General features: G+C 37.2%; 1 protein-coding gene across 7 annotated transcripts in view; it reads right to left on the bottom strand.

Annotated features, from left to right (window-relative positions):
• Positions 1-25,061, bottom strand: part of LOC149300014 (NT-3 growth factor receptor-like) — a 261,807-nt gene that overhangs the window by 113,517 nt on the left and 123,229 nt on the right. For 3 of the 7 annotated variants that reach the window (XM_089485792.1, XM_089485794.1, XM_089485798.1), the window contains exons 5-11: positions 11,953-12,110; positions 10,448-10,590; positions 7,895-8,036; positions 4,529-4,825; positions 3,077-3,100; positions 2,450-2,514; positions 404-506 (exon numbers count right to left, since the gene is read on the bottom strand). In XM_089485792.1, the coding sequence (XP_089341918.1) occupies positions 404-506; positions 2,450-2,514; positions 3,077-3,100; positions 4,529-4,825; positions 7,895-8,036; positions 10,448-10,590; positions 11,953-12,110 (932 nt within the window). Of the gene's footprint in view, positions 1-403; positions 507-2,449; positions 2,521-3,076; positions 3,101-4,528; positions 4,826-7,894; positions 8,037-10,447; positions 10,591-11,952; positions 12,111-25,061 lie in introns of all 7 variants that reach the window. The other 4 variants (XM_089485793.1, XM_089485795.1, XM_089485796.1 and 1 more) reach the window with 4 other exon arrangements.

The raw sequence follows: 25,061 nt of genomic DNA, 5'->3' as shown, positions 1-25,061 counted from the left end.
CAATACTAGGAAAGGTTAGACAATCTAGTCAGTTTGATTGAGGGTTGGAAAAAGGAGAGGGGAGGGGAGTATTTTTTCTACTATTTCTATACCCAATTGCCAGAAATATGCCCCGAAAATAGATTCTCAACAAATTTTAATATTAATTCTCATTTAACATTATATATTACACAGCTCCAAAGATGTTCTTTTCCTAGGCCAACAGGTCAATGTAACATCCTTGGACAGTTGTCTTGTTATTAACATGATTAATTAGACGAGCTGACTATTTTTTTATACTGTGAAAAAAATACCCTCAAAAAACAAACATCCCATTGTCTCTTATCTTTATATATAGACATATATCTCATTAACAAGAAATGCAAAATGTTCGTTTCTATCTGGGGTATCATTTCTTTCTTACCTTTCATTCCAAACTTGGATCGCCTTCCGTATTTGTTGATGACAATAAAGAGAACCACTAACAAGACACAGGCGAAGGCTGCAAGCCCGACTGCTATCGATACCTGTAGGTAATCAATACAAAAATCTGTTAATGTAGTGAATTAGGAATATATATCTATTTAAAGTGAACAAGATAACTCAACCCCAAATTGCCCACTCCCAATGCCTAATCATCTTTTCTCCGATATAATAGCTTCTCTTTCCATTATATAGTATAAACTAGAGCAACCCAATAACCATAAGCTAACTACAAGTTTGACACTAGATCAAAATATGCTATGAAGAAAAACTAAACAGGTTTTCATGTGTGTGTAGGTATCAGCCCATTTAAATATACTCTAATATGGCAATGGATTATAACCTATGATTTGCGTCTACACCCATTTCACACGCATTGAATTATTGCATATGAAAAGATGTGTTTTTGTATCATTAATGCATAATATATTTTATCAGGGATGCCTATTAGGAGAGCATTTCCAAAGGGGGAGCCAATAATAATCTATGTCAACAACTACTTGACACAAATTTTACAATGAGCAGTCAAGAGAGACTTTTATCAATTGTTTGCAAATAGATCAAGCTATATAATATACACAATGTAAAGAAAACCCAAAGGTACCTTGTAATTAATTGAAGGCTTAATATGCAAGATTAATTTCCACAACATTAAATTCAACTCTATTTTACTGGCCCCTGAAGTCCAACCTGAAATAGATGTGAAAATCCCCTAAAGGTAATTGATGAATGAATAGTGAACGCTGGAATGTTATTCTACTTGACTCCGAGAAGCAGGGAGGACAGGCTACAGACAGAAGTGGATGGGAGGGCATGCCGTTAAGGACTCTACAACATAAAGTTTTCAGAAATAGTTATTTATAACTATTGTTTATACATTATGTGGACGTTGCATAGCTTGTGCCAATGCAATGGTTAGGGGATGTCAGTGTTGGACGAGTTGTAGGTTTAAACTCTGTAGTTGTATATCCCCAGCTATACTTAATGAAGTATTCTAGAAAAATATCAAGTGTGAAAATTCACACTTGCAAACAATCACCTGGCAATGAGATAACAACTACCTATCATCAGGACCATTATCACCATCTTAGGTGTTACCAGATATGTAACTGAATTAGCTTAGTTCTGAAGAGGTGAAGATAACATGTCAAAATCTGAGAATGAACAGGGTTAATCTTCATTGAATGCACACAAAATTAAAGAACAGCAGTTTATCTGTGCCTTGTATGCATAAAAGCATGTATTTAACTATAATTAAGTTGTGGAGGATAGGTCAGAATCGTATGTGGGGACTTTTTACACACCCTGAATGATAACACCATCTCATGGTCTTGGTGTGAATGGACACCATAGTTGATTATAAGGATATCTGTGTTTTAGTTGGGGTTAGCACACATTAATTAATTTCATAATATTGTCACTTCCTAGCAAGTATTTGTTTTGGGTTTTTTATGTAAGGCAAAAAAACCCACCATAGGTTCGTCACTACCACAGAACCACTGAAGAAGACCATTTCATTTTGGAAGTCCCAGATATGGCAATAATAATGCAAAATGCTAATAATTTATTTACCTTAATAATGTAAGGACCTCAAAAATACGGAAATCACAAAGTTATTATCATTGGCATCATGGAAGGGAGTGGTAACTTTTACAATCATACTATTTAGGTTTAAAACTATAAATTCTATAATCTCATCCACAGTTTAAAGACTGTGATCAAATAAATAAGGGGGGGGGTTCGGTTGGATTTTATTTTTAACATTTTCTAGTGTTTTGTAGTAGTAGACATCATACTGGAATGACCTGCTAAAACAGTCCTTCTTCTAATTTGAGGTCTGAATAATACCATGGTTACAACGCGAACCAAGATTTTATGTCACAATGTTTTGTTCACCTGCGGTTCATTATCTGCTTTAAAAAGATTTGATGAATAAATTAAAAAGCAAAGGCTACATGTTCTTAAGGCATCAGAAAAGGTAACTCACGCCAAAAGTGTCCTCCTCTGGTTTATGAGTCACGCTGATTGGAGGTGTGGGACTAACTCCAGTATCTGCTACTGAAACAAAATGAGTCGAATAATTTTATGAACAATATATTATTATGTATCTTGCACGGTGCCTGCTTAAAAGGGCACTTACTATTTTTATCTCCAGGTTCAGATAATTGGATACCAGCCGACACAGTGAACTTTTCTACCTTGGGAAGAGGCTTGTTTGAATATAAATGTATATCTGACCCAGGAGATTCAAACATAGTATAATGGAATTCAAGAATAATCAAATATAGACATTTTTAAAACTTATTAAGGAAATAGTATTTCCTTTATTATTTTGCTACCATGGCTAGGACTTGCTTTCTGTAGCCCGCGAGACTTATCTTCCATCAACAAGCAATATAATGTTACCTATAAATATTGCAATTCTTAACCATATGTATATTGGCCAGATGAGGGATTCCATTGTCAAGTCCCCTGTGCCTTTACTGTCAACATGATCTATTAGACTTAGTGGCAAAGAGATTACAAGTCCTTCAGACATTCTTTGTAACGTATGTTTAATGCAGTAAGCCTTTGTGTAATCGGTAAAAAAAAAAGAGAGAGAGTTGATACTTACCTGAAAAGAAATAGTCAGTATTCTCTGTAAAAAGGACAGACAATAAATGGCAGATTTAGTAAAGACAGAAATAGGTATATGGCAATTAGGGTTCTATAATCTTTATTTTATTTCATTCTGATTCTTGGATAAAGTAGCAATATTTAATTGAAATAGAGTAATATTATAGTAAACACAACAGGTTTACATTTACGAAAATAAATGTATAAATATATATATATATATACATATATATATATATATATATATATATATATATATATATACACACCATATATATATATATATATATATACACACACATATTTATACACATTGTGGTGTTTTTGTTAACGTAAACCTTTATTTTAAGGTATCAAAAGAACAAGAATCACTGGTATATAGTTAATGTATTTAATTTTACCCAAACTTTAAGATCGATTTTATACACAACATTATTATATTGTTGTTGCTGTGAATATAGCAGTTAGGGAGCATCAGTGTTATCTTGAATTTTACTACAATCCGCAACGCTTATGTTGTGAACAAAAAAAAAAAAACCTCTTCTATTTACACAAATGTAGAGATGGGGTTGAGGGTGTAAACAACAACGTAATGCATCGGAAGCGACATCAGAAGGGACTACAAGGGTTCCGGAGGAGAGAAAAGGGATCCAATGGGCGTACGCTGGGTGAATAGGCCAGATCAGAGGGAGCACAGGGGTTTTGGGAGAAGGTTAATCTTCCATGAAATGTTTCAGGTGCAAGAAGCACATCAATAAATGGGTGCCTAAGTAGAATGGGGAGCCTCTCCTTACCATGAACTATTTACAGCCTCTATAAGTACTGCAAATCGTGTTCCTTGGCATTTCCATATATATCCCTTTCCTCACCACCGATATTGTATTGTATATTGTATACATTTTATAGTTATAATATACTACTGTACAGCAGCATGTGTACCTAATACCTGCAACCTATGAAATACTGAGTATAAGAGAGTGCTTCAAAGGCACCCTTGCCTTGGATTATTATTACCAGGACTGATTTGTTGGCTGTTGATCCATTATTTTGAAAGCCTGTGTCTGTATGCTCAAGACAGAGGACATACTTCATGTGTAATGTAATGTGAACAGAGCCCTAGTCTGAATGGGATGGCCACCGAAAATCTCGAATAAGAATGGATTGTTTACTGTTCAAAATTGATATTTGATAGGATGGAACATCTAAAAATGCATTTGTTTTGTGGGTTGTGGGAGAATTGAAATGCATTTGACATAACAATCACTCTTTCAATGTCAGATAAGTGTAATGCTTTGTCTGCGAGAGTGCAAATGGCTGTTTTAATGCTCAGTTGCCAGAGAGACTCCAAAAAAAAAAAACCTGTATATGAAGGCACAGCAGGTTTCGTCTGCAGATACAGGGTAATGTGTAGGAATCAGACACAGAATATGCAGGCACAGAATGTACTTACCTGGGAATGGCTGTTCCAGAAAATGAGCATAAACTGTTTGCCTAGCAACTCCTAGCTTATTAGTAGCAACAAGAGTGTAATTTCCATTGTAGTAATGAGTAGGTTTATTAAAGAGGAGACAGCCTTCTGAGACATTGTCATGCCCATAGAACTCTGTACGGATGAAATCCACTTCTCTGAGGGCTTGGTTGTTATGGAACCACGTAAGAACTGGCTGAGGATTCCCACGTACCACAAATTCGATACAGTGTTCAAGTCGAGACACTGGTTCTTTCAAACTCAATATCCGGGGTGGGTCTAAAAATGAAGAAACCAAAGTGAAAGGGAAACTCGCATTAATACATCCTTCATTTCCAATGTAGGCAAGGTATTTTATAACTTGCCAAATATATCATGGGTGTTGAAACAAGTACCGGTCATTACTAGTTAAAAAAGTGAAAGAACAATCAGATCTTTACTGTGAATGTGCTTTACAGACACAGCTAGCTCCTGTACTGTCTGAGCAGTGGCGTCTCCAGGTTTCATATTTAGGGGGGGCACATGGGGGGCCAGGGACCAAAGTAGGGGGGCCAATTATAAAACGGTACATATACACTATATATATATATATATATATATATATACATTTACTCACAGAGTCCATTGCACACCATTCCAAATGTTCCAAGCCCGGTGCTAGTAACCAGCAGTTTCCATATAAAACACTTTCAAAAAGATGGTCAGCACTCCAGGTCTTTAAATTGACAATTTCATTTTATTCAAAGTCAAGTCGACGTTTCAGTCATTACTGACTTTCATCAGGACATATCATATGTCCTGATGAAAGTCAGTAATGACTGAAACGTCGACTTGACTTTGAATAAAATGAAATTGTCAATTTAAAGACCTGGAGTGCTGACCATCTTTTTGAAAGTGTTTTATATATATATATATATATACATATATACATATATATATATATATATATATATATATATACACACACACACACACGTTAGACGTGCATTTTTAACTACATAATATGCACTTATCTCTTTGAAGTAAAGACTGTGATTAAAATATGATTTCAAAATAACAGCTAAAGTGACAGTTATTTTTCATTCTTTAATATTAGCCCCTGCTGACAATATATATAAATATTAGACCCTGCTGCAGATATATAGAAATATTACACCCTGCTTCCGATATATATTAATATTAACCCCTGCTGCGGATATATATTAATATTAGCCCCTGCTGCGGATACATACTTATATTATACCCTGCTGCCGATATACATAGAAATTATACCCTGCTGCCAACATATATTAATATTAGCCCCTACTGCCGATATATAGTATTAGTCCCTGCAGCCAATATATATAAATATTAGCCCCTGCAGCCAATATTTATTGATAATAGGCCCTGCAGCCGATATATATAAACATTAGTCCCAGCTTCCGATATATATTAATATTAGCCCCTGCAGCCAATATATATTAATATTAGACCCTGCTGCCAATATATTTGCCACACTGACTGCAGATCAGGGGAAGACAGTGAGAGTCAGTGCAGTGTTCCCTCCTTCTGACTGCACTGTGACATTGAGAGGTCCTCTCCCCTGTAATCATCCCAAGTCCCTTTGTCCCCTCATTCACTAAACCATAGCGCTCTTTTACTTACACCCTGTAGTTCAGGTATAGATCAAATAAACAACACATGGAAACAGCACATGCAACTGAATGAGATTAAAAAAAAACTTGTATTTGCAGGTATACATAAATAATGTATGGAAACATAGCATTGCAGGTATAAACCAACAGAACACACAAACCCAGCATTGCAGGTATATATCAACGGGAAATCACATGTACACTCAGCACTGAAGGTTTAGATCAAATAATCAACACATGGAAACAGCACTCCAGGTATTGATCAACTGAATAAGACATGCAAATCCTATATTTGCAGGTAAACATTAATAATGTATGGAAATATAGCCGATACAGATGAACAGAATGACACAAAACCCAGCTTTGCAGATATAAATCAATTGGAAATTACATATAAACTCTGCATTAAAGGTATAGATAAAACCCCCTAAATTACAGGCATAGATCACTGGTCACACACCCCAAAGCCAACCCTGGTGTCCACACTGCCCACATAGAACCTGACCAGCACCTAAGTTACACATTATGTCAACTTTGTCCCCAAACAGCTGAACGTACGCCGTTTTTGTCCCATAAAGACCTCTCCCTCCTAATCTATCTTATCTACCCCCTCTCCCTCCCAATCTATCCTATCTACCCCTTCTCCCTCCCAATCTATCCTATCTACCCCCTCTCCCTCCCAATCTATCCTATCTACCCCCTCTCCCTCCCTATCTACCACATCTGCCTCTCTATCTACCACATCTGCCTCCCAATCTATCCTATGTACCCCCTCTCCCTCCCAATCTATCCTATCTACCCCCCCTCCCAATCAATCCTAACTATCCCCTCTCCCTCCCAATGTATCCCATCCACCCCCATCTCCCTCCCAATCTACCCCCATCTCCCTCCCAATCTATCCTATCTACCCCCTCTCCCTCCCAATCTATCCTTATCTACCCCTTCTCACTTCCTATCTACCTCTTCTGACTCTCTAACCCCCTCCTAACTTTCTAACCCCCCCTTTGAAGTTCACTTACCTTGGGCTTGTCCAGCGGTGAAATCGCGAGGTCTCTGTATCCCTGGTTCTGCCGGCTTCACTGCTGGGCGCCGGATATGACGACATATACCGGCGCTCGGCTTGAAATGCCGGCACTGCGAACCAGGAAGAGGCCTCGCGGTCGCGGAGAAGAGTGAGAGGCGCCGAACGGTTGCTGAGAACTTATTCCTCAGCAACCGCTCGGCGCCTCTCACTCTCTCCTCCGGGTCTATTAAAAAAAAAAAAAAAGACGCCGTTTCAATTGGGGGGGCACATCGGGGGGCACAGCATGATGTAGGGGGGGCCATGGCCCCCTCTGCCCCCCCCCTGCCGACGCCACTGTGTCTGAGACCGACCAAAATAACCCAAAACAATAAAGTTTAGTTGCACTTTAAGTCTTTACATGAACATAAGCATGACAACTCCTGACCCAAGCACCAATAACTTTCTAAAGCGGCGAATGAAATAACTGAAATGGGCAAACGTTAGACATACCCAGCCCGGCTCACAGCACACGATTTATGAAATGAAAGAGTAACATAGCAGCAGCACTAGAAATGGGAAAGGACAAGTAGAAGGGATAATTGAGGACAGTCTGGGTGGGCTCTTAGTTCATCACAGGTAATAAGGAAAAAAACACTGGGTCAGCCACGTCCAAATGGATAATGCTTAATTGTTACAAATGAATCAACTTACAGTAGACAGTGAGTGGAACACTAGCATTGGTCATGCCCACAACATTCTCTGCAATACAGGTCAAAGTGAATCCATTGTCCTCCCCTGAAACATTGACTAGGGTCAGGTTAACGGAATGCACGCTGTTCCAGTTGACATTGGTCTGAAAACACAGAGATCATTTTAGGAAAGAATTAGCAGAAATATGCAAGACAACTGTTAAAAATTGAACAAAGCAAATGGGAAAAGAATTCTGTGAAGCTATCAGTGTGAAGGAACAAAAGAGGCTTTCATTACAACATCAAAGGAGTTTTCAACAGAGAGAAAAGAATTCAATTCTACAAATGTCTTTTTTGTACCTTGTTATTTCCTTTACAATGTTAACTATATTTTTATCTTCATAATTGTCAGAATAAAGTCCATTATAATACAATTCCTAGCTAAACAATAGCACAGAATTCATACAATTAGTGCAAAATATAGTTTTTTGCATAATGGTTTGGAAACTTTATAATTGTTGAATGTATTCTGAAATCATTAAAAACGGTAATTTCTTTAAAACAATGAAAATATGGATCATTAAAGCAAATTGTTTAGATCTGTGCTAAATGTATAACAAACAGTGATGGGGGTTCAGAGGTTTAGAAACAAAAAATATTATCTTTGTTAATGGGTAGGAAGAAGACATACAAAACTAGAATTTTAAGAGCATATAAAAGGCATTTGCCATTTCATTTGCATATTAATGTTCCACAAACCTTTCTTTGCCCATGGCCTGGCCTTAGGATAGCCCTGTGTCTGTCCAGCTCAAGAGTTCCCCAACTGAAGACGTTAGGTGAAGCTTATTACCCCATTAAATACCAATAAATTACAAAGTCAGCTCACAGCACTGTATCCACTTTTCACATAAAAAGAGACAACTTGGCTTTATATTACAAACAAAATTGTGGATTTTTTTAAGGAAAAAACATAATGTTTTCTTAATCTACTTGCTCCACATCTGAGGATTCCAAATATGTTTTATTTGTAAATTACGATGTTCTAAAGCCCCAGAACTCTGGAAGTTTGTTCCAAGACTTCAACAACAAGGAAAGGGAATGATGAAGAAAAGAAAGAAGATCACATTCGCTCCTAGGACAAGGAGAGGTCCTGTAAGCATCTCTCTGAACGGCATTACCTGTCTGGAGTTTGCTTTCCACAACCAGACTTAGCTGGACTGAGGCTGACGCTGAAACCAGGACTTCATGCTCGTCAGCCAGGACTAACATAGTTCAACCCCATCGGCTTTTATTTAACTGTGGGGATTCACTATGTAAACAAGCATATTTTACCCATAGGCAGGTTTGCCCTACCTATCAATCTATATATTTTAATATGTACATATTTGACTTTTATTGTACTTTCTATAATGTTAACATAATATCATATTTATTTTCATTGTATTATTTTCATTGCATATATATAATCTTCTAAATAGGCTACATGTGAAAGTGTAGTTGGCCTGTAAACTGTGGCTATTATATTCACAGAGAATAGTTATGAGATAACTGTGAGAAATTAGTTGAGCTTGTCACCTCTCCTGCTACCATTGATTAAGCAGGATCATTTTGTTCCTGACACATATTAAAAATGCAATTACACAATTCCTTGCATGTCTCACACTATGCAAAACTGAAGTAAAATAACTGCTCAAGATTAATCAAGTATAATCTCTTCTGTTTTTTGGTCCTATTTTTATTCTACATTTATAATATTTATCATTATATAAAGCGGAGTGACAGAATCAAAATAGTGTCAAACTATATAAGCATCATATTTTATTCTGATAAAGAAGTACAAAGAAAATATTGCTCGATTAATATAGCAACTCTTAGGATGTCATGTAATGTTTATATCCAAGATATAGTTGCCAACCAGCTACCTGAACATTCAAAGCCAACACAAGTCTACTTCTTTGCTGTAGCGGTGTCATTAAACCCACCTACTTCTAAGTTGCAGGTGACACTGGGTCACATAAGGGGATAAGACCTGAGCGTAGGGTTTATAACACCTAAGATAACAGAGAATCCACTGGTGGCACCCTAAAGTACAGTGATAAATGATGATGCTGATGAACCTCCTTCTTCTTGCCCTGAATCTTAGGATTTCATATAAGTTTCTAGCCAGAACCTGGAAAACTTTGGTGGTTTTTCATGCAATCAAATAACTTGTTATATATGTCTAAACTGCATAATGTCCATGTTCTTGTTTGGGATCCCCATCCCTTATTTTCTAACATTACGTCCCTCTTTTCAAGTGTTTAGAACATTTGCTATGTATGAGTGTATTGCAATGTTCTCCAAACACTAAAAGTCACCAACGTGTACAAAAACGATATAAAAAGTCACACCCCTAACCACACTCCCTAAAACATGTCCCTCTTCAGTCATTTAAAATGCTTTAAGGTATAAAATAACCTACCTACTGTATTGGCATCAACATACTCTAAGATTTCTAACGCTGCAAAACTCCTTAAACACACAGGGTAGATATTGGCTCAACAAGCAATTTTCATCAACAGTTTCTACTTTTTACCTGATGTGTGTTTATTGAATGGAGATTTGTAACAATCCAGTCGACGTCTGGAAGCGGTGAGCCAGATCCATTACAGGTTAGCACTGCGTTATCGCCTTCTTTTACTATTAGACTGCTGTGGCTGACGCTGATCCCAGGAGGATCTACAAAAGAGAATGCGATGTCTTAAAGAAAACGGAAAATCAACACCATATTAGTCTACATGATCTCTGGCAAAAATATGATCTGCTTGGGAGTTCAGTAGTTCATTATGATAAAATAGCCCTCTGAAAATCTGATTACTTCGAGATAAGGCTTCACTCTGCCCTTCAAAATGTTTCTTAAGTGCCAAATCTGAACGCATCTTAATTCTCAAGAGACAATTTAGTGATAATACTGCATTCCCTTAATAGATACTATTTTTAATCTTGAAACATTTTCCTGCTAGAAGATGGAGAAAATAAAAGGCAGCGATAGCAACAATGTGGTCGGACTAGGTTTTTAATCCGGAATTTGTTACAAGGAATATATTAAAGCATAGGATTTATATCCAGCACTCACAAAGCAAAAGAAGTACTTGAGAATCAAGAATCTTCTTGAGGGTTTACATTTGTTGCAAATAAAGCAATAAATAGTTTTACTAAACTGATTTTATTTATCATACATTCTCAAAACCTGTTGGCAGAAAAAGAATAAAACCTGATTGACAATGAGAATAGTTAATCCTGATAACAGAAACTAATCCTTTAGCAAGACAAGAAAGCAGCAATATATTAAGATCCTCAGTGCCACACGGAATTGTTGTAACATAATTCACATCATTATTGTTAAAATGGACCTTTTTCTTGTCTTTTCACACCCAATTTTTTTTAAAGTAGGGATTTGATTAACACATCTTGACATGTGTCAAACACCTTGAAGCCATATTTTTTTTTTTTAATGTGAATGTGAATTTAGCCTTGAGTATAATATAGGTATAGCTACTATGGGTAAATTATACTTAGTAGCTACAGCTATATAATACTCAAAAAGGCGGGTTAAACTATATAATGTATGCCTGTCTGAAGGGTTCAGGCGTGAAAGATGTTTAAAGAAGGGGAGAGGAGGGAGGCTCTAACGTAGAAGCATAGAATTTGACAACAAATAAGAACCAATTGGCCCATCTAATCTGCCCATGTTTTACTGATATAAACTCAATCAATCCATGAACTTAGATTTTCTTATATGTAGGACATTGAAATGTCCCTCTGACACATTACTATTTACATATTTTATACCCCGGTCCATTGAGCAGCAGTGCACTGGGGAGATATTGAGGGGGCATACTGTACCCCAGGCATCATTAAGGGGGAGCACATATGATGTCAGCAGTAAGGACGGTGTATGAGGTGGCTGGGGGGTGTTGTCTTAGGTAAGATCTAGGATAGCACCCAAGATAAATCCATTAAAAAGGGTAACCCACTAATGTAAGGTTATTGCATTTAATTTAATTCTCTGTATAGCTGGAGGTAAGTCCTACTCCTTACCACACTGTGATATGTTCATTTCTTGCAGAGGAATGACTATGCCCTCCACATTCATACAGTACAGCTGCTGGCTTCTCAGGTTCGCCTCATTTTTCCTCTGGCCAAGTTGAATCCAGCGAATGTCACAACTGCAGTTAAAATGGTTTCTTTCTATTCTCCTACGGATTAAGGAAAGGTGAAAAAAAAACATTTTTAGAAGAGAATCACCAAGGATGTTCTCAAATACTGAGTGTACAAAGGCTAAAAAGGCTTCACAACCACAGATATGGTGTATCATTTTGTTTATTTGGTTTTCACATGTAATATTTTACTATGAGCTGGGATTTGACTGTTATACCAGAACCAGTGACATTTGTTCCAGTCCAGGCATCCGTGTTTGAAAAGGACAGTCTCTCCTGGAGACATCTCTCAACATCTCTCTCTCACTCCTCCATGTACTTGCTTCCTAACATAGAAGAGTACAGGTTGGCACCTGCTGGAGGCAGCTACCGAAGTCACCTATATAGTAGGGTTGTTGCAGGATGAAGCAATCCCCCTGAATCCCTAGACTGGCCACAATGGTGCTTTTCTTAATAGCACATGTTGAAGTCTGTAAATATTTTGTTATAAAACAAATGGTGTGTTCACTGTTTATTAATATGTAAATAATGTAATAAATAATAATCTGAGGTTTTAATATTTTCATGCAGCAAATATATTCTGGCAAATGGTACACTGTGACCTTGATTATATTTCATTTCTTAGATACGAGGAAAAGGCATGATGGGTCATTAAGTGACATTTAAATGAGATCAGTCCTTCCATTACTTTTAATATAATTTGTGCTATTAACTTTCAGTATTAACTAAAAATACTTACTGTATTACAACATTCCAATAAGTTATATATTTTCAAGAGTTTATGTGACTTGATACCTATTCTGTGGGTAACAGGGCCGGACAGGAACATTATGTCCCAATGGCCTACTAGGCATTGGCTCTGCAAATGGTTAGTCTATGCCTGATGGGTAGCATACAGGTTATATGGACCACACCACTAGGCATCTTTGGACATGCCATACAGAATACATAAGACTACCTGGCAAAAAGATTACACATTTTGCTATTGGCATTATAAATAAGAAATATAACCAATATATGCTTCAACAGTACATGTCTAAAGAAAAGAATGAATGGTTTTAACACTACTGAGCTCAAAAATCTCTAAGCAGCTATATTTAACCTTGATTAATCTACTGCAATTTTCTCTGCACTTTGTAAAATAACTTGGGCAATAGTTACTGGAATTTTACAAAATGTAGTAATGAGGCTCATTAATCGAATGTTGTGTGGTTCTGCTATTATTGAAGCCAGTTACTAAATTATTCTACATAGGCATGATCTTTCTGTGATGATGCTTTGCCCCAGGGGCCAGGCAAATGGCTTCTATTTCTGTGTCTTATCAGTGATAGCGCTACATAGCAAGAGCTTTAACTCCGAACCTCTGTAAGCAATAAAGAGTATAAAATACTATCTTACTTCTGTTGATAATTAATGAAGACCGCATTAATAATGAAAGACCAGTGTGCTCCAGGGCTAAATTTACTAACAACCTACATTAGTGCCAGTGATGTAGCTTGTCTTAATCGAAAGGCACTTGGGACAGCTGTGCACAAATTAACTTCTGCCATTTACTAAATCCATTTAACACCACAAACCTGCTGCACTTTTTGTAGTATAGATTATTTATACATTTGTGTGATTATTTATTAATGCATCCTCCCACTCTCCTATTTAGGATGATGTTTATGGGAAGAGATGTAGCTATTTGTGAATCTTTATTTCTGCCTATATTATAATTGGAGTGTTTATATATATTTATTTTAAACTATCCGGTGCTGATCTCTAAAGCATTTCTTGTTATCATATTGCTTAACCCGTAGTGATTAAAGTTTTAGCAGGAGCCATAAGGTGTAAAAACAACAACAAAAAGTTTTCCGGTTGCACCCTCTTTATCCTTTACATTAAATACAATGGCCACTAACATGTACGAAAGTCTATAATTTGCACATCATATTTAGACCTGGATTAAATTCCACTTGGAATGCGGAAGACAGAGGTGTGTGTGTGTGTGTGTGTGGGGGGGGATAAAATGTTTCTTAAGCGAGAGGTGGATTCCACACTAGGTAATAGAGGCAGTCAGCTAAGATATCACCGGTTGCCATTAACCAGAATCATCATTCAGATGATTCAGAAATCATTACCACTGGTTCAGAAGCAGACACAAAGCATGGTCTGTACAGAGAGCCCACGGAATTTAGGGGAATCACTGTTAACGATATGGTTGCCCTTCTGGAAATCTGTATCTCTAAAACACAGTCCATGGCGCAGTCCACTGAGAGCTAACAGAGAAAAAGTTTCTGAAAATCTGCAAAAAGAGAACAGATGTGGTGACACCAGTAGTTCCTGCATTTGCAGGGTGGTTTTAATGCAGTTGTGGTATATATAGAGATTTACATCTATTTCTAGTTCCTACAGATAACCAACAGATAAGCAAAACATGTTTGTCTGCTTAGTTATTATTACATAGCAACTCGTCAATGGATTCACAATTTATTTTCCGATTGCTACTGTGCCTTTAATTTATCCTTTTATGTCACTACATCTTTATGAGTATGTGAATTTGTATATTAATGAAGATTGTGGAATATTGAATGCAGTGATAATAAAAAATAATAATAACAATAAGCAACATGCATAGCCCATAGCTACTGGGGTTGAAATACAAAATAAATCTGTCAAGTTCAACCTTTTCGAGATATGCCTTATTGCATAGTCATTTGTATTCAGTATTCTACCCTCGCTTCTGGTATTAGTCATTTCTTGGCTGTTGTTGCTGTTGCAATAATCTAGAATCTGTGCCAAACTTAATGTTGTTAGGGTTTTTTGCTATAGCATTAGTCTGGGCATTGTGCCAAGTTTAGCTAGCAATGTAACTGTTCCTCCTTTATATATGTAACATGCCCAAGACAGTGTGTCCTTCCTTCAGTGGTCTTATATATATTTTTTTATTTTTCTACTCAAAATTTTTCCAGCCGGTGTAATTCTGTATTGCTTTCTCTCTAGCAATTAGGAACCACTTCTCAGAAGATAGGAATTTTGTACAGTTTCCTTTTTGAAATAATCTTGGATCAACCTGTTCAGGGGCTCTTCAGGCTTTTTTTTAATCCAGTAATAGAGTTCTGGAACCTCCACTGGCTAAAACACATTGGACATTCCAGTAAAAACTTCCTAAGCTAATCGGCATTTTCTAGGAATGTTCATCAGAGAGGAAATTCGATCCTGAATCATCTGTATCCCCGCTTGGTAGAGCATCCAGAGGTGGGTAATCCTAAAATAACATAATCAACTCCATTCTGATTTTTCTGAATATAGAGCCCAATTAACAAATGACTGTCCTTTTAAACATGTTAACACACAGTTCTCTTTTGCTATTCAGTTTCTGAAAAGGATATTAAATGTTGAAAATGTTTAGTGATTCAATCGAATTGTGATCAATATTATGGAAGACAATGGGGGAAATGTACAAATGGGGAAAACAACCTTCATAATGCATACATTTAATACATATCCTGAGCTCTGATCTCCCCAACTGACCCATTTACGCTATAAAGAGCAGTGCAGACGTGTCACAGGGTAATTGGGACAGCTTGTTGTCTTAAAGAGCGCACTGGGATAGGATGTTGTATGCTTAGCTTATTGAACCAGGTGAGAAATAGGTCCAGGCTCAGAAATCCGCTCACCAATTGCCCCGCGTGCCATATGGCAAGTCATGGCCTGTTCAGCTCTATATAATACAGGAAGCAGAAACACAAAAGTTGTTTAATCTGCTATGACATCAAAATAATAGCGAAGGTACATGCATTTAAAGGACAAGGCCATTTATTAGTGGAGAAAAGTATACCGTACTTTATTCATTCCGATTTCTTCTAAACTAGAATTAAACCCTGTCACCTTTTCCTTTGTTTTGATTCATCTCTCTCAATTAACATGCCAAAGAAAAGAAATGTGTCTACAATGCAGTTAATTTATATTTTAATGTTTTTTTTAAAGGAATGTTCAAACTAACCCCCCACTATTTCTTGATGTGTAACATGCTCTGCTAGTGGATAAAGGATCAGCATAATATTAGACTACAAGGAGCTTTGCATAATGTGCACTTCATTACCCTGTCAGCTCTACGTGCCTTTCTGCATAGGACAAAAATAATAAACTAAATCAGACACGTTTCACGTTTGTGATGATGCACATGAAAGGATCAGGATACACAAGAGATGGCAGGTGACTAGAGCGGATCAGGCAGGAAAAGATTGAAGTAAACAACATGTTCCATATGCTTGGTGACATCGGGGTAAAACATATACATCATGGCCAATTTTGTAGTTGAAACTCATTTATCTAACTAGTAGATTACTAATGATTACAACAAACAAACTCTTGAGTAAGAAAAATAAATGTCTCTGAAACACGAAATTACCAACACAATAATTTCATACAGATACCTATGTATCTACATATATGGTTCTCAGATACCCCCATCATAGATCACCAAGACATTACCGCTGCTTTGTCCTGGATTCCTAATATTTGCCCAATTACCTGGTCATAAATAAGTTAACTAAAGCAGTATTCATTATTCATACCAAATATTGTATATTTTTTAGATTACATAAAACATTAATAAAGGAAATACAGACGTTACCCAAAAGACAAGTATTGTTAATGCAGTGCAAACAAGCTAGCTGAAGAACTCACCCAAAAACACCTTAGGTAACTGAGATCCGGACCACATTTTAATATATACGTCAGTGATTCACATGTACTTGTTATCTGCTTGTATAAATAGCATTTGTGAAACCTTGTTTTGTGCTGTTTAAAACTTTGTCGATTATAATTAAGTATGTCATAGTCTTACAGGGGAAAAAAAGCACATTTTTAACTTTATCTAAACCTTATATCTCTAGATTTATTGTGATTATGGTGGGCCAAAATAATTGTTTATCGTCAAGAACTTTGTCTAATCATATCGCATAGTACTTATAAACGCCTAGAGCAATTACATGAAATACAAGTAATAATTAGCCAAAAGTTTAGATAAAAAATAACAGTTTTGTTTATTTAGTTAGCATGTACAAACAATGTATTGTAATGTTATACAGCATATTCTATCTGATGTAAATGTCCTCAGACAATGGTGACTTTAGTTCCAGAAGGAATGCCCCTGGGCTTTCTATGGTATCTTCACTGAGCTGGAATGAAGTCATTTTAACCAGATGTACACATAACCAAAATGTCTGGGAGTATATAGTATAACACATACAGAAGACTGACAAGTAATTTCAGGGTGTCACTTGTACTTCTCTATCCAGATTTATTTAAAAGTCCTACACAATAAAACTGTGCTTGTGGACCATGATATGAGATGACAACCCTTGAGAAATGAGAAGCATCATCTGAATGCTTCTTTTGTCACCGATGAAACAATGAATTATCATTATGCTTCCTACAAAAGCCAATCTCTGTGGTTCTGCTGGACGTTTTGCCATGGTGACAATCGTACTGGGCAAATAATAAGAAAAAAATAATGCAAAAAGATAAATATCCCTTCAGACAGCGGAACAATAAAAACTACGCCAAACAAGAAAAATGTTCCATGAATAAAACGTTTACATACTTGTTTTTACGCTTAAAAAGCCTTGGTTTTATTTTATTTTTTTAAATCAAGGATATCTATTCTTTCAATGCTAATGTGTAATATATAAAACTTTCCTTTGTGTTAATAGTGGTCTAATGTTGAGAGTTTTGTGTCCCCAAGATATTTTTCCCTGACTTATATATTCTAATCATATCCAAATATATGAATTCATTTCCTAATAAATGCTAATGGAACAAATGTAATTTTGCAACAGCTTTGGAAGGTAAAGAACCTTCAACAGATATAAAATAAACCTTGGATTTTATTTACATAAATGACAAAAAACTACCTCCACCTTTCTAATATAATATACAAAATGTCACACAAATGACTAATTAATAATAAATTAAAAGTAAGAAAATGTAACCGTAGGAACACTACATCAAGAGGACCCCATTAATAAGTGAATGATAAATTCTATATATACTGTATATATTATTTTTAATTAAGTAACACTTAAGCAACCATAAAATAGCAAATTTCCCTAACTCTCAAGTGTGTTGAGGCAGAGCCGGCCTTAAGTGTTCTGGCGCCCTGTGCGGACTACTCCTCTGGCGCCCCCCCATCCCCTTCTCACTGCTCCCCCCCTCTGCCCCCCACTCTGCCCCTTCTCACTGCCCCCCCACCCCTTCTCACTGCCCCCCCGCCCCTTCTCACTGCCCCCATCCTCTGCCCCTTCTCACTGTCCCCTCTCCCTATCCTTACTTACCTCGTTGCCGGAGTCCTGCGGTGCGAGCGGGAGGCGTCCGTCTTCCCGATCTGCCGCGGTGCTCGCTTCACAGCTGAGCACCGGAAAAATTGCGCTCAGCATGAAACGCCAACACTGCGACGGAGTCACGGAGAGTGAGGGGCGCTGAGCGGTTGCTGCAAAACTTCACGAGCAAGCACTCGGCGCCCCTACCCGGGACTTAAATTTAAACATCGTATTTTTTGGGGTTTTTTTAACTTTATTTAACATCCTCCATGTTGGGGGGTTACAGTGCCCCTATTAACGGTCACAACATAGGGTTTCTTTAACGATTATTTTTGGTTCTTCTAAAAGTGTTCTGTCATATTGTCTGGGTCTGTCATCAAGAATGGAAAAAGTAGGGGATGACCCAAAGTTTTATCTGATGTGCTGTAATAAACCTAAAAGAAGATCACATAGTAAAAACTTTAAAAAAGTGCCATTCACACTTAGGTACTTTTTCCTTTCCAATTATACAAACATATGATGTGAGCTGACAGTGTAAATCACAATACCAAATAAAGCACATTGCTTGTGCGTCTGTATAAAGGCTTTCTGTTCCTACTTAGACACAGAGCTTCAATGCGATGACACTTGATTTAAGAAAACAAATCCCCATTTCCATCATGTCTCCTCTGAGCACATCAGCTTCAATCTCCCTAGTTACTTTGTGGTGAAACTTGAAAATTAACAGCAAATAAGAATGGAGTCTGGAGATAGATATTAACACTGGGGAAAATGTGCTAAATGGAAAAACAAAAACAAGGAGAAATAAGGGTATAAGCGATTAACTTGTTCACAGATTGGAATGGTTGTTAGCATATACTGTCTCCTTCACTCTCTAATGAAATAGACAATACATATTGCTTCAGTGTTTGCCATATGGTTAATGGCTGTTTCAGTCTGCTAATAAAATTGCAAGAGAATAATTGGCATTTCAAAAAGCTACTTTAGAATCCCTAATTCCAAAAGAGAGGGTCTTTATGGTTTCCTGTTTATATATGACCATTATACCAACCGGGACTTTTATGACATTGCATTCTAAATACATAGACATTAATATGTAGTTGATCCATTCAGCTTCCACTCTTCTGGAAAGGCTTTCCACACGATTTTGGGGTGTTTCTGTGGGAATTTTTGTCCATTTATCCAGTAGAGTATTTGTGAATCAGGCACTGATGATGGACGAGAAGGTCTGGCTCGCAGTCTCCGCTCCTGTTCATCCCAAACAGTTGAGTTGAGGGATCTGTGTGTTGGCCAGTCAAGTTCTTCCACACCAAACTCACCCAACCATGTCTTTATGGACCTTGATTTGTCGTAAATGTCTTGAAAGGGACATACCAAGACATTGTGTACAATATTATGCTTCCAACTTTGTTTAACATTTTGTAGAAGGCCTTTTTCTATTCCAGCATGACTGTGCATGAGCTTTGGGAAGTTACAGGCATAGGGGACATGATTTTCAAAGGGCAGGTGAACATCTTGGATCTTCAGGATTTCAGAGGTATCTTTTGCAGGAGGGTATGCCCTTACTACAAAGCAACTGCTATGACCTCTTCTTAAAAACAAAATAAACTATCATATATTGGCAAATACATAGCTGCAACATAATTTATCTGACATTTAATTATGTTTCAGATGCTTCATTGTGTTACTTTTGTCCACTGCAATAACACTGATTATTATATAACTGAATGAGATGCTAAAATAGACCTAAGGGTGCCAGCTTGTTTCCTTCCTCCGAGAACCCACGAAGTGTTGGTAAATATTTGTTGTTTTCATTACACAGTCCCAGGAAGGGGTTCTAATAATCTGGAAACCCCTTCCGACACTACTAAAGCATAATGACAAATAGAATGTATGCCAGGTTGCACAAAACCAGTGCTCTCAATTCAAACAATGGCATACTAAACAAAATATGGAATTGTTTGTAAAGATAGCAGATGTCCACATTTCTCTTGATATTCCTAATTTGCATAGCTCACTTTAAAGGCAGCAATATAAAAAGTATGGATGGATTGAGTTGCTAAAGGTAACCACATGACGAACTAAGCATCCCAACCAGATAACAGACTCAACTAAACAATTGCTTTAAAAATTCCTCTTTGCTTTGATAAGAAGATCATTAAATTAAGAGATATTAACGGTTATATTGTTTACAGATAATGGTTTATCTTGATAAAAAAGAGCAGTATAACTCCTATGAGACCTACTTTAAGGGAATCTCCTATGGGGATTCACTGCAATAGATGGGTCCCGTATCGGATGTCAGATGCCTTATGCAGTCTCCATACTTACGCTATGACTCATGCTATGACTTACAATTACAGGTAGCTTAATTATGTATGATATAGCAAGCTTTGTTTAAGGTTTCCCTTTAAAATTTCTTAATAAAGGATAATTCAGCATTACAAGAAGGATTAGCCATGCACTCGTAAGGAATTCCTGTTCTTCCTCACTGATAGATTAACAGGCTTTAAGTGCCCTAGGCATTCTAGATGATACCTAGGATGACCTATGTGTCACTAATGCTGCATTTGTGATGTGAACGCTGCCATGTATGCATGTATGCAGGGTTATTGGATACATTGTCCACTAAGGACCCATCGGGGTAGGTATAGACATACTTCCCACTTGTAATGCAAGATCACACAAAGTGACCCATATGAGCGGTCATCTCTCTGCACAGTGCAGCTGTTGCTATCTGGCAAGTGGCGGTGGCAGTGGGCCACCCAGAGGTAACCTTTCTGCATGGATGATTGTGTATATGATTGGTATACCTGATGGCTATTTCAGGCTTGGTAACAAAGGCATGGAGTGGGCAGAGTTAGCTAAATTACACAAATTCTTAAGACTATTCGCATTCCACCATTTTTCCTGCCCATTAGGTATGACACTGCCCAGTGCTCAATGCTCCTGAGCCAGCAGAGCAAATCCTGGGGTAATTCTCGATAGCCACAGGTTACATCAGACAGACTCATTAGAAATGCCTGTTACTGCAATACGCTGCCAAAACCATTCAAAAGGTTAAAAACCATCATAGGGAACAAAATCTACCTGGGCTTGAGTCTAAATTAAAATCATTACAGTCTCATATGACCTTATTGCTTCTTTTCCCTATTTCTGCTAAGTGATGCGTGCACAGTATGGAATATACACGTACATTTCACGGTAAACTATAACTCAGGAATTCTACTGAAAACTGCGTACCACAAATCACACAACCCAGACAATAGCTCCTTCATTTATGGTAATTGAAATGGCTTACTGATGTCTCTCCATCTCATTAACTTTCTCTCATGTAATTTCGATACCAATGTTAATAATTATTGTCTCAGGCAGAAGACAATAGGGCATCTCGTAACGTAGATGGAAAGCAATGAAAGATAGGATTTTATTATTTAAGACGGTGCCGAATATATAAAATAAGGTTATAGGCGACAATCTAATCCATTAGTTTGCACAGACGTACACATCGTAACCCAATTTGCCTCTCTTTAATGTTTTTTTTTTTATTATTCAGAGATCACTTTTATATTCTGCCCTAGCTTATGATACAATTTGTCCTCCAGTCCTTCCAGTGGATGCATCACCTGCCAGTCTAAATGTGATTACCCTTTTACTGAACTTTACTGCATTGAACCTGCCTCCTGAAAACTCATAGTAATGCATCTACACATTTAGGACTGTCAGGGAGAAATACAAATATAAACTAATAGATTATTCATTCAGAATTTACAGTGGTCATTCTGGAAGCTTCAGGGTCTCATAAGCAGAAGACCCAGTAAGCATTGTGATTTTAAAAAAAGGAATTGTGAGCCTGTCACTAATCTGTTAAAGTTTAAGTCATTTATCACTATGAAAACTGCAACTGCCACTGGCTTTTGCCTATGAACCCGTGTGGTATGTATCAAGCTGGGTTTTAGGCATAAGAACAAAAAAGATGTAACTTTTTATTATGAAAGTGCAAACAAGGGAGAGAGAGACAGAGATTTTTGGCACAATAAAGTGCCAATAAATTGGTGCAAATCTGTGAATTTTTGTTAATACTTAGTTTGTAAAAATTAGATACATTTTTTGGTAAAGGGAAAACCAAAATATTTAGGGTTTAGAAAAAAATGTACCACTTAGGCTTAAGTGTAATTTAAACTCTGTCTCCCACCAAAGTATATATATATATATATATATATATATATATACACACACACACATTACATACAGTATATACATATTACCCTTCATGGTTGTTCACAAACCATCAAGGGTTATTTTAAAATACGGAACCGGTGCCAGCATTTTCTCAGCGTTGTTTCATTTAGATTTTCAGCAACATGGTTTTGCTTCAGAGAACAAAATTGACTACAAGCAATGAATCCCCCTGAGTCCTGTTCATGAAGGTCAGTTAGGTCATCTAATCTGAGATGCTTTGCCATGATAGACTTTGTTCGGTCTGGGAGCCTTCTTGGCATTCACGTGAAATAGGTTTGTCAGTTCCGGTACTTCTGGGCTTACCTTGTCTCTTCTTGTGTGTACTGCAATAATGCCTCTTCCTCAGGTGTTTTACCATTGTCATAATACGTTCAGTTTATTTTCACTCTGAAGATACCAGGAGATTCTATGCCTTGTTTACACGACTTGCAATGAGGAACCAGTGGTGGTTGAAATGAGAATCACATCTTCTTGTTCTTCTACTTCTCACTCTATAGGTCATATTGTATTTGGCCCAGGGGGCTCTCCAAGATGTGTTATTCTTGAGTAACACTTAGAACTGATTTTATGTGACAAAGGGATGCTCTGTTTATGTATGTTTTCTGTCGGATTACGGTTCCATTTGTAAGTAACTGTATATCAGGTTTAGGTTAAAATGTAGATAAAATGTCGGAAACAGTATTTAAACTCCCTTTTCAAGTCACCCTTCATAATGTTTATTCGTAGACCCACTCTAACAATAATATCACATCTCTATAATAAAACAGACTTGGGTAATGTCAACAATTGTTATCTAACGGAAAAGGTACACTGTTGAATATAATTGATTGATAACTAGAGGCAATTTTAATGGCCTTTTGCCCTTACGTCCTTGAGCCAATTTTACTGGCATTAGCCCTTTAGCTTAAAAGATTTTGGTTATATATCCATTGTTGCAAATGTCAAGTAATCTGACACAGAACCCGTGGCCAGCTACACTGTTGCTTATAGTAGGATGGATACCATGTCGATTTGGCACCCTTAGACTGAAACAAAGCCAATTTCCAGTGTGTTTAAGTTTTGCAATGAGCGCAAACAAAAGTCAGGGTCAGACTTTAAGTAAGGTTGGAATATATTTGTCAGGATAATTGTTTTTCTAGAGCTACAGCTGGAAAGTCAGCCAAGGTGAAAATTCTTCATACTCTCACTCAGGTTCACTTGGTACCCACAAGTAAAACAGTTTATGCCCCGCATGCTGTTTACAAAGAGATTTTTTGATATGCAAGAATTATCATCCCATTCACTGTGTCGGGGGTACCGCAAGCTTTATTATCTAGTTTCTAGTAACGTGAAAATGCTAGTCAAATCCCGGGAGTAAGGTAGCCTGGCCTCAAAATAAATCAATGATGGGTTCATGTTTTTTGTTATTTTACCATTTCAATTGTTGGATTACTATTATGCATTTTACTTAACACACATAAAATGTTGATAAATCTAAATAAATGTTCATTTTACCACAAATCCATCCCTTAAACTGTTTTCCTTAATTTTCCAAAGCTACGCCTGGGTATATGGATTGAGAGGTTTATTTAAGCCTAGGTGCTGCCGAAAGGCAAGAGGCTGCCGATGGGGTAGGAGAGCGCTAACAATATTTGCTGCCCATGAGAGGGAGCAACTCATACAGGTCTGCTCTGTTCCCAATAGGACAGAGGGACGTGATCTATGTAAGTGTAGAGTAGAGCATCAGTACAGGGGATTTCGGAGGGTTTATTTCTCAGCAGGAGGCTGCCCTTGGCAATATTTAGCTTCATTAATACAGGGGAGTGAGTTATCGGTGCATTTCTGGCTGCGTTGCTTCCTGCTATGTATTGTATGGCAACTTTTCAGAAGTAGTTCAATGGCTGTTTGTGAAATATGGAATCGATTTAACATCCAATTATTCTTTGAAATAAGTGTTCAACACTTTATCAATAATTCAAGTCCCTGCATTCAGCAGCCCTTATTTTCCTGTCAAAGAGGTCTGTGTATTTTGAAGAGGTTATAAGATGCATCTCGGGGGATCTTTAAAATTTCAGATAGTTAACTGGCTCCATGACAAATGCATTCAACAGTCATCTGGAGAGTAAGCGGCTGCTGGCGTTGGGTTTTAATGTGTTAGAACAGACTTAGGACAGATAACTATGGCTGCGGGTAAAAGGAAAATCGGTACGAAAATAAAAATAAATAAAGACAGGCCCCCTAACATGTCCCTGGACCATCCAGTTTTCATATGTCTATTAAACAGATTTGCAGAATATATTAGCAAATAATAATGCAAATGCTATTATTAAGCACCTTATCGTTAACATTAAACCATTTTTAAAATAATTTAATACTAGAGGTCATGCTGTTGCTCTGCACATCATGAAAAATACCTTAAGAACCAAGGAATATAAAATAAATGTTAACCTCACGCATGCCT

Source organism: Sceloporus occidentalis, unplaced genomic scaffold (assembly GCF_023333645.1).
Source record: "Sceloporus occidentalis isolate IW3139 unplaced genomic scaffold, rSceOcc1.0.p SCAF_26, whole genome shotgun sequence".
In the NCBI taxonomy this organism is placed as follows: domain Eukaryota; kingdom Metazoa; phylum Chordata; class Lepidosauria; order Squamata; family Phrynosomatidae; genus Sceloporus; species Sceloporus occidentalis.
The sequence above is the reverse complement of the archived record's forward strand: the minus strand, read 5'-3'. Positions and strand labels throughout refer to the sequence as shown.